This window comes from Cyrtonyx montezumae, unplaced genomic scaffold (assembly GCF_038088225.1).
Source record: "Cyrtonyx montezumae isolate F1298 unplaced genomic scaffold, pur_monq_1.0 scaffold_3, whole genome shotgun sequence".
Classification (NCBI taxonomy): Eukaryota; Metazoa; Chordata; class Aves; order Galliformes; family Odontophoridae; genus Cyrtonyx; species Cyrtonyx montezumae.
Window position 1 is genome coordinate 66,578,878 of NW_027072034.1, and position 16,430 is coordinate 66,595,307.

At 35.9% G+C, this 16,430-nt stretch overlaps 1 protein-coding gene across 1 annotated transcript in view; it reads right to left on the reverse strand.

The window, feature by feature from the left end:
• Window positions 1–16,430, reverse strand: part of LOC136052045 (multidrug resistance-associated protein 1-like) — a 32,608-nt gene that overhangs the window by 10,918 nt on the left and 5,260 nt on the right. The window contains exons 4-17 of the mRNA XM_065741848.1: window positions 16,010–16,167; window positions 15,408–15,585; window positions 12,680–12,934; window positions 11,701–11,766; window positions 10,935–11,072; window positions 9,612–9,758; window positions 8,308–8,392; window positions 8,128–8,194; window positions 6,734–6,860; window positions 5,966–6,142; window positions 5,325–5,492; window positions 4,098–4,284; window positions 1,936–2,005; window positions 970–1,027 (exon numbers count right to left, since the gene is read on the reverse strand). Coding sequence (XP_065597920.1) covers window positions 970–1,027; window positions 1,936–2,005; window positions 4,098–4,284; window positions 5,325–5,492; window positions 5,966–6,142; window positions 6,734–6,860; window positions 8,128–8,194; window positions 8,308–8,392; window positions 9,612–9,758; window positions 10,935–11,072; window positions 11,701–11,766; window positions 12,680–12,934; window positions 15,408–15,585; window positions 16,010–16,167 — 1,881 coding nt within the window. The remainder of the gene's footprint in view (window positions 1–969; window positions 1,028–1,935; window positions 2,006–4,097; window positions 4,285–5,324; window positions 5,493–5,965; window positions 6,143–6,733; window positions 6,861–8,127; window positions 8,195–8,307; window positions 8,393–9,611; window positions 9,759–10,934; window positions 11,073–11,700; window positions 11,767–12,679; window positions 12,935–15,407; window positions 15,586–16,009; window positions 16,168–16,430) is intronic.

A 16,430-nucleotide genomic window follows, 5' to 3' on the forward strand; every position in this document is an offset into this window, starting at 1 on the left:
AATAACAGGAATTACTCTTAAAAACAATATCACTGTTGAAGACAAATAGATATTATATAATGGGAACTGAATATATTAAATTTAGAATAAATCTACAGAATATCTTCATTTCTTAAATCTGATATCTAAGGTGTATGCAATCATAGTGCTAAGGGGTTTCACCGTTGACTGCATTCTGCTTTTTAATCATATGTATCCTGGGCAATCTTGCTTGTGACACTTTGCAGTGACAGACTTCAACAATTATAGGCATGTAGATTACTAAACAGATAAGCAAACAAAAACACACCACTGCAGCTACCAACAACAAAAACAAAACAGGAAACTGAAAAAACTTAGTGTGCAAAACCTTTGCAGTTTATTTAAAGCAAATATTACTCCTGTTCATCGCTGTAGTTAGAAACTTTAAAACTGCTTCTACAAGCTACAGAAGCCAAAGGAATTAGTGATAGCAGGATAGAGTTCCCATCCCTGCTCTTATTTTATCTCCCAGGAAGTTCTGATCTCCACATTCTACTTCACTTGTTCTTCTTCCTCTCCCTAGCATCTGGCAGGTATTTTTTTCTTTTTTTGAGACTGCAGAAAGTGCATTTCTAACCCAAAACAATACTGCAGAACTAATAACATGCAACATTTCTACTCTGCTCCAGCACACAGGTATTTAAATTTCCTAAAGATGAGACAGAGAGACTTTCTTCCTAAATAAAACCTTCTAATTGCCTTCCTTCTGAAATACGCAGAACAGACAGAACCTAGATGTAATGTGAAAATGAAGCCTATAGCGGGTCATAAAAATAGAAAATATCAGGGTAAATTGTTAAAGATTAGTAAAAAATATATAAGATTTGTTTTAAATGCAGTGATTAAATGCCAGGGAATCTTAATGAGAAAGAGGAGAGTGAATTGAAAAACAATATATTTTTTCTTATGTGTAAAAAAAAAAAAGTTTTTTCTATTACTGATACTTACACCACCAGTGGCAACTTTTTCTTTATTATTCCTGAGCTTTTTCCATTGATCTAAAGAACTGCAAATAAGAAACACACTTTCAAATCTCCTTTCCAAATCACTAGAATATATCCATTTTTATCCAAGTATAAAAATGTACACTATGAAATCTTGTATATTTTTCTTTCTTACAGACATACCATCTGCTCTTAGCTATTCTAATTTTTTTCTTACAATAACTTCATTGTTGAGGACCATACTAGGCACATACTTTTCATTTCTTGTATTCCTGCATGCAGATAAAACTGAGATTGGCCTGCACAGACTGAATTCTGGGTCTGCAGCAAGAAATGTAATGCCACTCTTTTCTGAGGCATGCAACTTGGATCTCAGCCCTTGTCTGGGCCAAAGAATAGGGTTTAATATTTGCCACAACTGTTCCTAGTACTTCTGGACCGAGGTGATTAAGCTCAAGTGTCCTGCATCGTCTTTGTTTGGAGGAGTCTGTTCTGCTTCCAGGAGCTCTGCATTATCTCCTGCCCCTGAAAATATGCCACTGAAGTGCACTACAAATTGATCAAGGAGTTCATTTCACCACTGGAAAGATTGCACGTTTTCTTAAAGATGGAAAATAAAAAAAATCACTACAAGGAAAAACAACATATATAACTTGTTAATATACCAGGAAGTCAAACTACTGCCAGGACTGAAATTCCCCTTCATTCCCACTTAACATACTTTAGACAGGGAAGCAGCCCATGAATTAGATCCCCTAAATTCATGCAGCACATCAACTGCACTTCCTTCATATAGAACTAAACCAGAAGATGAGCTCCAAGTATAGACTGCAGCCAACTGCTAATAGGACATTCAGTCTTAACCCGTGTTCACAAAGCTGAGGATAATGACACAGCCTTCAGCATAAGAACTTCAGGTTGTTCTAACATTGCATCAGATTGGCAATGTCTGTTGATTTTTAATACTTACTGCCTGGGTTTCAACAACTCTCTTTGTTGCAGATTCCTCTCCATTTGGCACTCTTCATTTGAAGAACTCACTATAAAAGCAAAAAATAGTAAAATCGTTTCAGTCATTATAAAATGAGTGGATAGTGAAAGGATCTAGAAAAAAAAAAGGTAACAGAGTAACAAATGGGTGTACTTTAAGTTATGAATCCTATAAGTCAACCTAGTCTTGAGACAAGACAGACATGAGGCAGCAAAGTGCCCCCACAACCCAGAAAGCCAATGGTTTCCTGGGCTGCATCAAGAGAAGAATGGCCAGCAGTGTGAGGGAGATGATCCTGCCCCTCTGCTCTGATCTGGTGAGACCTCATCTGGAGTACTGCATCCAGATCTGGAGTCCTCAGTACAGGAGAAACATAGACCTCTTGGAGCACATCCAGAGGAGGGCCACACAAATGATCCAAGGGACAGAACACCCTTCCTGCGAGGATAGGAAGAGAGAGCTGGAACTGTTCAGCCTGGAGAAGAAAAGGCCCCAGGGAAGTCTGAGAGCAGCCTTCCACTATGTAAAGTGGTACTATAAGAAGGGGACAGACTCTTCAGCAGGGTCAGTTGTGGTAGGACAAGAGGAAATTGTTTCAAACTAAAAGAGTGGAAATTTAGATTTTATATAGGAAAAAGCTTTTTGCCATAAGGGTAGAGAAACACTGGAACAGACTGCATTGCAACAGAGAAGCATTGGATGCCTCATCCCTGGAAACATCCAAGGTGAGGCTCAATCTGGCTCTGAGCAACTTGATCTAGATGTAGGTATCCCAGTTCATTGCAGAGGAGCTGGAATAGATGACCTTTAAAGGCCCCTTAAAACTAAAAAAAATATACACTTTATGATGATGTAATACAACTATGGCAAGTAAATTTCTCTCCCAGTGTGAAGAAGTTAAAAGGAATATTAAAAAAATTGAAACATTATAGTTTGCTTGAATGTATGAAAGGAGCAACTTAGAATTAACAATAGGTAACATAACACTTCCTTCCTGTAACTTTAGACATTTTATATCTTTCACTGTGGTATCACTGAAGCAGAGAAGCCTACAGTCTCTCACAACTCTGCTCTTAGTGAAAATATTATCCTGTAACTCCCTACAGATATTAAGATTGCGTTTATCTCAAAATATACTTGCAACTTAGCTGAAAAGCTGAGCTTCTTGTTCTTTGCGTGTTAACAAAATAAAACAATGCATTTTTTAGGAATGGATATTTTGCCTTCATATTTTATGTAATTTAAGTCAACAGATCTGTAAAGACACAGTTATGGTTTCTACACCTATCTGTCCTTATGAATGTACATCCACTGAATAACTTTGAATAAAAAAATACTGCATACTGTTTTTCCTCCTTGTTTCTCTGGTTCCCTTCACCAGTTTTTAGTCACTCTTCATGACTAGTTCATGTTTCCTCACACCATTATCCCTATAGCCAACCCAAGAGTGGTTCCTGCTGCCTCTTGTAAATCTGCTGTTCTTCCCCGCCCTCCCCATCAAATCCCAGTAAATATATGGGAATGCTGGCTCCAGTATACAGCCTGAAGAGCACATACTGATCAACCAGAGTACAGAACTGAATCTGAAACTATGTAAACAATTTGTAAATATGTTTTTTCAAGGTATTAAATGATTTTTGTTTGTTAATACTGTCTATTTGTAGGCTGAAATGTTTCTGAAGAGTACAAATAGCTTCATTTATTTGTTTCCTACAAATAGATAATATTTTCCTATGCCTTCTATTTTGATTACAGCAATCTAAGGTGAAAGAAATGGGAAGCATCCAATATAAAGTCACTGATGCTTGAAGACAAAATTGAAACATCCACTAGATATTTACTGAATAACAGAACATTAACAGAATCAGGTAATTAAACCAAGTAGTCAATCAGTAAGTAAAAGCAGAAAACAACTGCACAAGGCAGCTTAATCATACATCCTTTAATTGAAAGAGTAAGCCATTTGATCTCAGAAAACTAGAGCCTGAATTTTATATCAAAACATACAGAAACGTTCTACATTTTCCAGAAATTATTCAGTTCATTACAAAGAAGAGGAAGAGGAATATTTTGAGAAGCTTGAATGAAAATTGAATGAAAAGGAAAAATACTAAATAAATACACTATACAAATGTTCTCACCTTCATTTGGAGTTGATTTATCACTTTTCTTTTTTGCACTGAAGACTTGAGTAAGCTCAACAAAATTAGCTCTCTTTGAAATGAGTTCTTGGTAGTTCCCCATTTCACTTATTTTCCCCTCTTCCATTACTATTATAAGATCAGCATGAGGCAGGATTGTTAAGTTATGTGTCACCAAAACACGAGTCTGAAACACAGTGTTTTCCATTTCACCATATAAAACAAAGCAAGTATTAAAAGTAGGCATTTTATTAACATAGCAGTTGAATTTTTCTTGGATTTTGCTTATTTATCTACCTTCTTATTACTGTCATTTGTTGCCAGCTTTACTACATTTCTCCTTAAACTGAAAAGTGTAATGTCAAATTGTTTATGCTTATGTAGCTATTTCATACTACTTGTACTTACCTGTTTCTTAATGTGCATCTTAAGTTCAGGAATGATTTAGATTCAGTCATAAAGAGAAAAAGCAAATGCTACAGCTGTTAACATACTAAATGTAGTTTGACAGTCTTACTGTTGTAACTACTAGAAGCCTACCATTACAAGAGTTCTTTCTTCTGCCAGATACTTGTCATCTATGAAGCAGACAAACTACAAAAAGGGAAATGTAAAGAGGGGAAGTGGAAGACATACTTGTAGTACGTATAGTATTCATAAGAACAAGTATTGCACACTGATACATGTGTTCTGTGGGAATAAGCTTGCATCATAGAGGAGTAATCCGCAGTAATTCATACAAACCATCTTACCTTCCCACAATAACAGCTCTTACATGGAAGAACTGATTCACTCTGATTCCACTTTCTTTTATAGAATTTCTTCACTCAACAAGAAGCCCTTCTTTCTATACCCTATATAGGCTACAACTTCTTCGTGGTAGTGAAGCATCAAGAGTAACCACAAAGGGCTCCATCTTTCTTTGCCTTGCCATGAACATCACTGTACTCAACAACTGTCAGCAAAATGGAAATGATCAAATTTCATGTAACTCAAACTTCCGGGCCATGCTAGATCTCAGTCTTATCTTTTTCAGTCTGGGTTATGGGCACTTGATAGGCTTTGGAGCTATAGACTCAGCACTGCTTTTTATTTATTCCCTTTACACAGAATAATTTTCAGCACAATTGATGAACTTCTGAAGAATGACTGTGAGGATGCAATTATGTCATTTGCATTGTACAAAGTAATTAATTCCTAAATTAAGAAACAGCCTCCCTACTTTACCTTGCTTCTTAAGAGACCTGAAGGCCCTATGAGCTTCTCAAAAAGGTGTTTTCCAACATGTACATCTACAGCAGATAGGGGGTCATCCAGAAGATACAAGTCAGCATTGCTGTACACAGCTCTGGCAAGACTCACTCTCTGTTTCTGCCCTCCACTTATATTGACACCCTAAAAAAAATAAAAAAAAAAGGAAGCCAAAACAATCCACATTTTAATAGAAAATACTACAGAAGACCAGTTTTTCAGACAATGTTATATTTTTCAGGCATCTAAAGTAAATTTTATAAAATAGAAAAGTTATAATTTGGATTTCCAAGCAATTAAAGTTTGTCCTTTGTTGATTAACTTACCATTCCAAAATGGGCAAATGTAACGTACTGTGTTAGCTACTATTTATAGGCATACAAGGAACCCTTGGAAAAAAAAAGACAGATGACTCAAACATCTGTATAGGTCCCATTTTAAAAATTACTGAGAATTCAGAACTTGAACAGAAGTTTAAAGCTAAGTATGAAGTTGAGCTACATGTACTTTTTGAGCACCGAATAGTGATCAGTGTAAATTATCAAATGGATCACAGATAAAAATATAAAAGCCATAACTTGAATTATCAAACCATTTCTGACACATCAAATTCTCACCCTTTCTCCAATCTCTGTTTGATCTCCATTGGGTAACTGTTCCAAATCCGGCAGCAAAGCACAAGACTCTAAAACAAGCTCATAGTATGATCTATTTAGATTTGTGCCAAAGAGAATATTTTCCTGTAAACTGCCATTTTGAATCCAAGCCTGCTGAGCAAGGTAAGCCACTGAGCCCTAAATAAAGAGAATTGAAAACACTTTATTAGAGCTTTCTGAACACACACACACACAAAAAATAAAAAATAGTATTTTAATATATGTTTGCTATTCTAGCTTTATCTCAAAGTAACTAGACATTACTTACATAACTCAAACATTATTAAAGTTTTAAAATATTTACTAGGATAATATAAACAATCATCAGTTGAATATTTCTGTACAATAGCTTGCCTCTAATTGTGATAAGTGCACATATTGTTAATAAACTTGACAGAGCTGAGACATACTTAGCAAAGCCTTTCAGGAAAAGATCTCAGTGACAATCAAGCACATCCATTTTAAGATATAAGATATAAGAAATGAAAATAGCTTTGCAATTACTTACATTAAAAACAATTAAAAATATTTGTACAGTTAACCAAGTGTGACTATGTTATTTTTCTCTGAAGATAAGAGATTAAAGAAAGTAAGTACTGAAGCTTCCATTGCCAGTATTTTTATAATCATAAATAGATGAAAAATAAAAGCTGCACTTCCAAAAGCAATTTTGCTTAATTTAGCCATGGGCTAGTGGGTTAGGATGGAGGGACAGTCAGACAATCTTACTCTTCTATGAACTGATCCTTCAAGTTTCTCCATTTCTCCGAGAAGAGCAGAAAGGAAAGATGATTTTCCAGATCCAACCTGTCCCACAACAGCAACTAAAGAACCTTCAGGAATGCTGACAGTCAAGCTGGAAATATTGAGGAAGAAATTAGTTATCCTCTTCATAAATACTGCATCATGTTTAGATTGTGGACACTGTAAGAAAGAAATACTATTTTATCCTCAGAACTTTGAGAAATCTGTGCATCATTTCACATGTATTTTGACATGCAATAATGAGAATAAATTTACTTGTCTATAGATCAAGAGGTTGTGCTTTCACCTCATTACAATACAAATGGCAGAGTGTGTAACCAGTAAGTGGACTCATTCTCCTCAAGCCTATAGATGACTTTCTATCTTACTCAGACAATGAACTGCTGGACTTCTCATGTAGCATCCGCTTCAAAAATTGTGTGAAAAATATCTGAGTAATAAAAGGCTGCCCCTCATCCTCTGCATATTTTGCTATCAAAATGAGTATAATCTGATCTCACACGAGTTTGTATACAAGGAGAGCCATTTGTGCTGTCTGTACTCCATGCTATGTGGATTTCAGTATGTACTGATATAACGTCCTATGCTAAGATAAACACATTTCCTTCAGATTGGATTCTACAGCACAAATGAGGTTGAGAAAGACTTTACACAGAGACTATATCAGACTTTAATTAAGGCTGATGAAGGTAGTTTATGCCTGGATATTACGCTTCAGGCTACAATGCCTGAGATGTGGACACCCATGCCATATCATGGGAAGTAATCTCGTCAAACATTGAGATTAGTAGGGTTAAACAGCACACTGAGATAGTTAGACTGGACGGGCTGTAACCTATTCAGGTGCCCTAGTAAAATATAACAGAGGTTATCAAATAGAGTCTTCACTCCACTCAAGTTTGTTTACTCTATTTCATTACTAACACTCCAAAGAATTAATTGTGTAGCACTTTAAACAGAGCTGAATTTACACCTAAAAAATTACTCGCTAAGAAACGACAAACAAAAAGAGAAGCATTTCCAGGCAAGAGAGACCACTGTAAGAAAAGCCATTTTTTTCTTTTTGCTTTATCTTTACAACAAAAGTCAAAAGTCCCTTCTGCAAAATGAAGGGTGAAGTGATAAGATGTTGGGAAACCATATGCTATGTGACTTCTCTTGGAGCATGAGGGAAAACAGGTCAGATCTGACTTTCCAGAGCACACGGATTACATGAGTACTCTGGAAATAATAATATATGCTCCTTCTGGTACCTTCATCATGAATTAACACTAATAAGTATTAACTAATCCTGAAGAAAAATCTTTATAGATGTCACATTTAGCTAACAGAGTTAATAAAAATAATAAATATCTTACTTTTTTAAGACTGGCAGGCCATTTTTCTCCCAACAGAAAGAAGCACCAATAATCTCAACAGCATGATCTATCGTAGTAAGGAAAAAAGAGCAGAGTTGCTAATCCATACCTTCAGCTGAGATTCTTAATGAACAGCCATGTAAACTCATGTACAATTAAAAATGAGCAACTCCTGCTTACTTCCACTGTAGTTTGTATCAACGTCTTCAGGGTTAAGATCCTCAGCAAACAGAAAATCCTCTAAACGGCTCAGAGAAACTTTGGTCTGCAAGAAGAATATAAATATATACAGCATGCACAACATGCCTGAGATACCTGAATTCTTAAATAAAAAATTACAATACCCTAGACAGTATGGGAATACGTATTTCTTGTTTTAATTAATTACACCTTCACGAAAGGGTGTTTAAAAAACTATTTTGTTTAAAGTACTAAACAATCTAAAGACATAAGTAAGCATTGTTTTTATTTTTCCCTGAGAGTGTACTACTTGGTAAAGAACATGCTCAACTTATCAATGCTGAAAAACATCATTATCTTTGAATGGCTGGTTCTTTCAACTCAAGTAGACTGTTTTCAAAAACCTACAGTGAAATATATATATATTTTTAATGAAATAGTGTACAGTAACTATCTTCACAGAACAATGAAGACAAAAAAGTATTTTATTGTGAGTGCATCATGAGCGGTCCATGACTGTGCTGTGACATAAAATGAGATGAACTTCCAGTATTTAAGCTAATGGAACTAAACCATTAGGTAAATTCATTTTTGATCTAACATGATGCTGGTCATAAAGGAAATAAATTAGGGTAGGTAGCTGCTTACACTGCTCTCTATCCTTACAAAAAGCTGGGTTGTATAAAGTTGTGATTGTACATTCATGAGCAGCTCATATAATGTGCTATAATAGAATCTTAAGAGCTTGCAGCAAACCTATTGATATACAACTGGAGCTGAAAGCTGCTGATGGGGTATCCTCAGCAGCTTTACTCCTTTTATCTCTAACCCTTTCAAGTGATGACTGGAGAAACACACTACTATAAAGACCACACTGGGCCACTCCTCCACTTGGTACAAAAGGTTCCAACATATAACATTGGCCAAATTATTTAAACTGGTGCAGCCCAAGTTGGTCACACTTTTCACTGGACTGTGAAGAAGAGAAGTTGAGAGAATAGGAGTAGAAGATAAGTCTTGACTACTCAAGGAAGAAAAGTCAGAAATGGAAAGCTCAGTCCCAATCAGCTGTGCTAGTCCACTATCTCTCACCTAAGTTTGTAAGGCACACTTACAAACATGAGCTTCGTCACACTTACAGCGTGAGCTTCTCCTACCATAAAAGTGAGCAGTTTTATCTTAACCAAACATAACTACAGATAATTAAATGACTTAATCATTCATAGTAATAGAGGAAGCATGACAGAAGATCAAAAAGAGAGTAAACATCAGCTTTTTACAGCAATTACTCATAATTCACTTACCTGGGCTACAGCAGAGATCACAGATGGTAAATCAAACAAGGGCAGTCGCAAAATGTTAAATAAAGAAATAGATGTAAAAACTTTAGTAGCTGTTAAAACGTTCTCCTTGTCCAGATAGAAGTAGACTCCAAATGTAGCCAATGAGACCTTTTAAATGAAAAAACAAGCAAATTCACATTATAACTGAAATTCATGCACATAGAGTTTTTTTGTTTTGTTTGCATTTCAAAGATGTGGGCTTCTATTTCTGTTCATAACCAAGCAGGGACTCAGGAAATTTACTTCTGTTTTTAATTTTTCCTGTTGTTACGATACTGGTCGTAGTATCATAGTAAAATTATTTCCTACAGGTAATTTTATCATTTTTTATTTTTTTTCCCCCCAAACATGTAGTCTGTAATCATCAGAAAATACACTGATCTCCTACACACCAGATGTTCAAGCCTTCAGAATCACCCAGAAAAGCCTGAAGTTAAGAACCTGTCCTATGGTGTCTCTTGTTCTTTTTCTTGAGTATAGGAGGAGTCTTAAACTAAACTAGAAACCCTAAACAAGAAGGATTCATAAGAAATTGCTAATAAGTTGATAATTTCAGTATAGTTAATTTTAACTTCACCAATATTTCTGACCCACTGCTTAAAGTTCTTCAATTATCAACACTAACAAAGTTAACAGACATAATCCTTCCTTTCACTATTCCTAAGGAATATTCCTTCTCACCTGTTACACACTGCAAGTTAAGCACTCAAAGATTCCAGTTGTATAGCTTATCTTAAGATTGGCCATTTATCCCTAATGAAAGGTCCAGTCTGATCCTTCTACTTTCCAGCAGAGTTTAGCAGAGAGATTTAAAGATCCAAAGACACAAACGCCTTCCTAACACAATTCCACTGAAACAAGGCTGGGATGAATTTGTCTCATATTTTATTTTTTCATTTATTTAGTAGGTGACTATTTGAGGAGAGACTGTTAAAAATTTCAGAAAATTTAAAAAATGCATTTTCTTAAAACAGAGGAAATATAAAGTAGAATGTTTCTATTGCATGGAAAGCAACTGTACAATTAAAACAGAAAAAAATGAGCTTCAGGAGAATTCTCACTTTTAAACGAAGGTCTCTAAAGGCTTAATTAATCCATAATCTCTTTGTCTCATTCCTCACCCATCATATAAACAATATTAGAACCTGTGAATTTAGATAGATTGTGTTGATAAACTATATTTTTGAGATACTGCAAGGCAACACTTCTGAGCCATCCAGCTACTACAGCAACTGGCAACACGAGAAACAGATCTGCATAAAGGAATACTTTTATAAAACAAACCATGAAAGGAATACATGTCAATGTTAGCATGGAGTAAGCCGTCAGATATCCACATGACTTCAAAACATCCACTTCACGCTCTCTAATGTCCATGACCTTCCTTTGGTATGAAGGTTCCCATGCATAAAGTTTGAGGATCTATTGGAATAAAACAAAAAAAGAAGCAATCACACTTCACAAAGTAAGCTTAAGATTCAAATGTTGATTTCAGATATTCAGCAACATTAAACTGTAGAAACTTTCATATTAATATTATAAATAAAAGTTATAAATTAATATTAATATTTTAATTAAAAGTTTGACCCAAGATAACTCAAAACTAGGTTGTTCTTATGGAAAACATGCTCTAGCCACCCCTTATTCTATACATTTCAATATATTCCTTGTGTATCATAAACGATAAATTCAGAACAGTATAAATAACAAATACAAGTAGTCTACTTAAAAAGGTATTCTCCCTACACACCAAAATTACATTCTGGTAAAGATTTTCAGACATCAACACATTTTACATTCGAATAAAAATGTGATAGTGAAAACAATGCATAATGGGTAATAAGGTTTTCAAATCAAATAAAACCATTAAATACTTTTCAAAAAACCACTTTAAATACATTATGTTAAAACGTTTTCTTTTTTAACTTCAGTCATTATCAGTTGAGAGATTATTCAAAGAACCCCACTGAAAACAACTTCTTTTCAGTGATCAAAAGCTAACAAAACAAAAACAAAAACAAATCCCACAAGTCATTAGTTGTGGCATTACCTTTATTCCATGTAACATTTCACTTAATAGCTTGACTTGTTGATCTGAATATTTCATCTGGCATTTCTGGTTAAAAGACAACAATGCTCCCATTTTTCAGTAAGGAAATGAAAAAAGTAAAATATGTGGAATACATATTTTTTATGCTATTTCTGCCTGAAAAACACACTAAGACTGAAGTTAAACCATGATCAGATATATGTGTAGTCATACAGTTCATTACATATGATAAGGGATTATAAAGTACATCATAACAACATTTTTTCGCTAAAATATCTTACAGAGTGCATTTCAATTCTTCTCTTTTTCCTTTTTTTTTTTTCCTCTGCTACCATCATTTTCTCACATTGAATTAAAATTGTAGAACCACAATAACATATATTGGTTTTGTTTGAGTCAGAAGACCTTAAAGAACACACAGCCTCAAGTCTCCTGCTGTGTGCACAAATGCCTCCCACCAGCTCAGGCAGTCCAGGGCCCCATCCAGCCTGACATTGAATGCCTCCAGAAGTGGGGCATACACTCTGGGCAGTCTATCCCGGAGCCTCACCACTCTCTGAGTAAAGAATTTTCTTGTAATATCTAATCTAAATTTACCCTCTTTTAGTTTAAAACTATCCCCCCTTGTCCTGTCACTGCATCACATGATAAAAACTCTCTCCTCATCTTTTTTCTGCCCATAACTTTTTCCTACAATTAGTCATATATTAATTTTTACTAATATAAGAGTACTGTTTTAGTATAATGAAAAGTTAGGCATGCAATCTAAATACTAATTTAGCTAACAAAAAATATGGTGTTCTTATAAAGTTATGCTCCCCTTCTCTCAGTAGAAAACATCTGCAGCTCTGGGTTGCTTACTGTTACGTTTTTAACTTTGACATATCAATAGTATTTCTATACATACACAATTTAATAGCTTCTCTCCTGCACTATGACAATTAAGGTCCTCTTTATTATACCCATTAAAATGTCTCACCTTCAGACTTTTCACTTTGGCTGCAATAAGCGCATTTACAGGTATAACTAAAAGAAGCACTGCTACACCGGCCAGGACTGAGGGGCCAAGTTCTTTCCAGAGAAAGATGACAGCCACGATGATCTGAAAAGGTGCTGACCACAATAGGTTGATGTTTACAGTTAGCTCCATGAGTTGCTGAGCATCTGCTGACATCAGGTTAACCATCTCTCCAGTTGTATACCTTCGTCGTGAGGAATTGGCTAAAGTTAAGGCCTGCATCCAGAAAATACAGATGGTAAAAGTTGCAAAAATCAGTGATTTTGATGGGTTTATTTTTCCAGGAGAATCTAAAACAAACAAACAAAAAGAGTAAGACAACAAAGAGTAAAGCAAAGCTGACTCAGTGATAACAGATTTGTAACACTTTATGGTAAATAAGCAGGACACCATAGCACAAAGAGAGTTTAGAGGGACTCAGCTTTGGGCTGGTGCAGGAGTCAAGAACAGCAAGCTTCATAGCAAGTACAGGTATAATCCCAGCGTGGCAAGCTGACATCACATGTTCAGGTGTCTGGGGATGGATACACCAACAAATCACACACACACACACATCCTCTCTAAGGACCTCATATTTATCCACTGTACCACCTGCAACTCCTGCACATAAGAAGACAGTGCTGCAGCAACTCACTCCACCATCATTTTGCATCATTCCAGAAGCAAGGCACAATTTGATCTAGCATTCACTAACTGACTATATTCAAAGAATAGACCATGTTGTCCCTTCCCTCTGTAGCTGTGGATACTTGCCAGAATACATGTCCACCCCAACTGCAGCCTCATACTATTCCATTGTTCATGACACGATGCACTGACATACCCTCACATGTGACATGAAAGAATGAATTTCCCTATTTTCCCAAGTTGCAGCTAAGAAGCAAAATATTTTATACTGGTACAGAAAACATCCGAGAAGTCTATACCAAAAGACTTGTTTAAATATCTTTGACAAAAAGAAGCAATTTAAGAGACAGTTTTAAATTTAAATTTAAATTTACAGATGTTATTTATTTCAGATATGGATTGTCTTGTCTTCCCTAACTCTTTCTTCACAGTCAAATACTGCTGTACAAATACCAACATGTCACGTTCATAATAAACTAAATTAAAGGTGTAGCACTGAGAAAACAGCTTCATCTCATATGCTATATATTAGTATAATAAACTGTAGTATGAAACATTTCATACTAAATAGTAAATCTTGTTTTGTAGATCACACGTAGTTATTTTCAATATTACATTATTAGCACCTGTATCTCTCCTTGCTAGTAACTATGCCACCCATAGAGCATCTTATTAAAGTGGGATAAGCAATACATAGGTTTCCACAGCAGTTAACCTACTGCTTACTCAAATCAATTGAAAATCAGCTTCTCCAAAATCAGGGGAAAATATTTAGCCTCTACAGGAGACAAAGTAGCAAACTTCAGTTTCTTATGTTTGCAAATACTACATAGTAAAAACAGTGACTATATACATATTTGCTTTTTCCCTGGACATCCAGCCTAACATGCTATCCCAGTTCATTCAATAAATTTGGAGAAGTTAACTCAGGATCACAGAACCACAGAATCGTTTGAGATGCTTAAAAATCACCTAGTCCACCCCATTGCCATGGGCAGTGACATCTCTCACTAGATCAGATTGCTCAAAGACCCGTTCAACCCAATGCTGAACATGATGGGCTGCAGATAATTTCCCTATGTAGCCAATTCCAGTATCTCACCGTCCTCACTGGGAAATACTGTTTCCTTATACCCAGTCTAAATCTAATAAAAATGTGGAAACTGAACTCTTCCTGTTATCTCACCAACATAATCTTCGTACAGGTGACTGACATAAGTATTTAATTGCTTGATCACATAAAAGTATTTAACAAGCACAACTGTGCTCTTGCAGCTCGGAAGGCCGATGGCATCCTGGTCTCCATCAGAAGAGGAGTGGCCAGCAGGGACAGGGAGATTATCCCTCTCTATTCTGCCCTCATGAGGCCCCATCTGGAGTACTGCATCCATTTCTGGGGACCTCATACAGGAAAGATGTGGATCTGCTGGAGAGGGTCTAGAGGAGGGCCACAAAGATGATCAAAGGGCTGGAGCACCTCTCCTGTGAAGACAGGCTGAGAGAGCAGGGCTAGTTTGGCCTGGAGAAGATAAAGGCTTTGAGAACTCATTGCAACTTTCCGGTATTTAAAAGAGGATTATAAAAAGGAGGGGAATTGACTTTTCACAAGGGTAGACAGTGATAGGATAAGGGGAAGCAGTTCTAAGCTTGACAAGGAAAGGTTTAGATTGGATGACAAGGGGAAGTTCTTTACAGTAACAGTGGTGAGGTGCTGAAACAGGCTGCCCAGAGAGGCTGTGGAAGTTCCATCCCCAGAGGCTAAATAAGACTCTGGCCAATTGGTCTAGAACCAGATCTGGAGGTTGTTGGCCCTGCCTGTGGCAGGGAGTTGGAACTTGATGATCCTTGGGGTCCCTTCCAAACCAAGCCATTCCATTAGAGCCATACATTAGAAACTGTTGAAATTCCAACTTCTTAAACATAAACAACTGTCAAAATATAAAGTCAGTCTATTAGCCTGTCACTAGTTTATAATATCTTGGGCTCTGATCGTGCTTATCATTAAACACTAAGGACTTATTTTAAATTTTTGTTCTGAAAGAAAATCAGAAAACATTATTACCTTCTTGTATATCAGGCCAACAACAGCAGTCTTGATTTTGATGGCAGTAAGCATGTTGTTACGCTGGTATAATTGATGTAGGAGAGTTTGTGAGAAAACTACAAAAAACAGGGCAATAGCATAGCCATATCCACTCCCATATGAACTCGTGTAATTTTCGCTTACAGTTATGATTGATCTGAAAAGGAAGCAAAATAAATTTAGAATTCTGTGCATATAGTCAACATCTGACAACAGAAAGTTCAATAAAGGGACATACTGGCAACTTGTTTAATTAAGTCCATTTTACACCCAGATACGGTGGCAGGTCATGAAGAAATACCATGTTAAAAATGGTAGTTCTTATCTGTGCTTTCCAACTTGATATCCTAGAAACAATTCTCAAACACTATTCTAAAAATTGATCAGCCACCACTGAGCGTTTCTTCATTACATCATTTACAGATAATCACTGGAAAACAAACACAGAAAAGCCAACAAACAGCCCACCCAATCACTATATCTAAGCTGTTAAGTTTGGCTTTTATATTGGTAACCCTTCAGCTTTACTCTTACTATTTTACTACTCTCTGAACTTAAGGAGAAATGCATTAAAAACTTACTTCATTATTTGTGGACTCATGAAAGCTAGAATGTCAGCTGAGGCTTTTAGAAATGCAACTTTGAGCAATAAAAACTTAAATGTTTGCCACAGTGAAAAAATCAAAGACGATTTACAGAAATTTCTTGACTTAAATAGCACTCTTCCAGTGTAAGAATCCTGCAAGATTACAAAAATATGTCCAGAATTAAGAGAGGAAATTATTTTGCCCCACTAAAACACATACATAATATTAAAAAGTGCCCACCTACAACCATTATTGTACTTGTGTTCTATAGGACATTTCTGGCAGTTGGAACAGAAGAACTGCTTTGGGGTAACAAATAGTCTGGGTTTTTTTTTTTTAACTCTGGCTCAAAAAAAAAAAAAGCTTAAGCGGCTCTTAATTATCACAATAATGAAGGACAGAATATTTTTTAAAG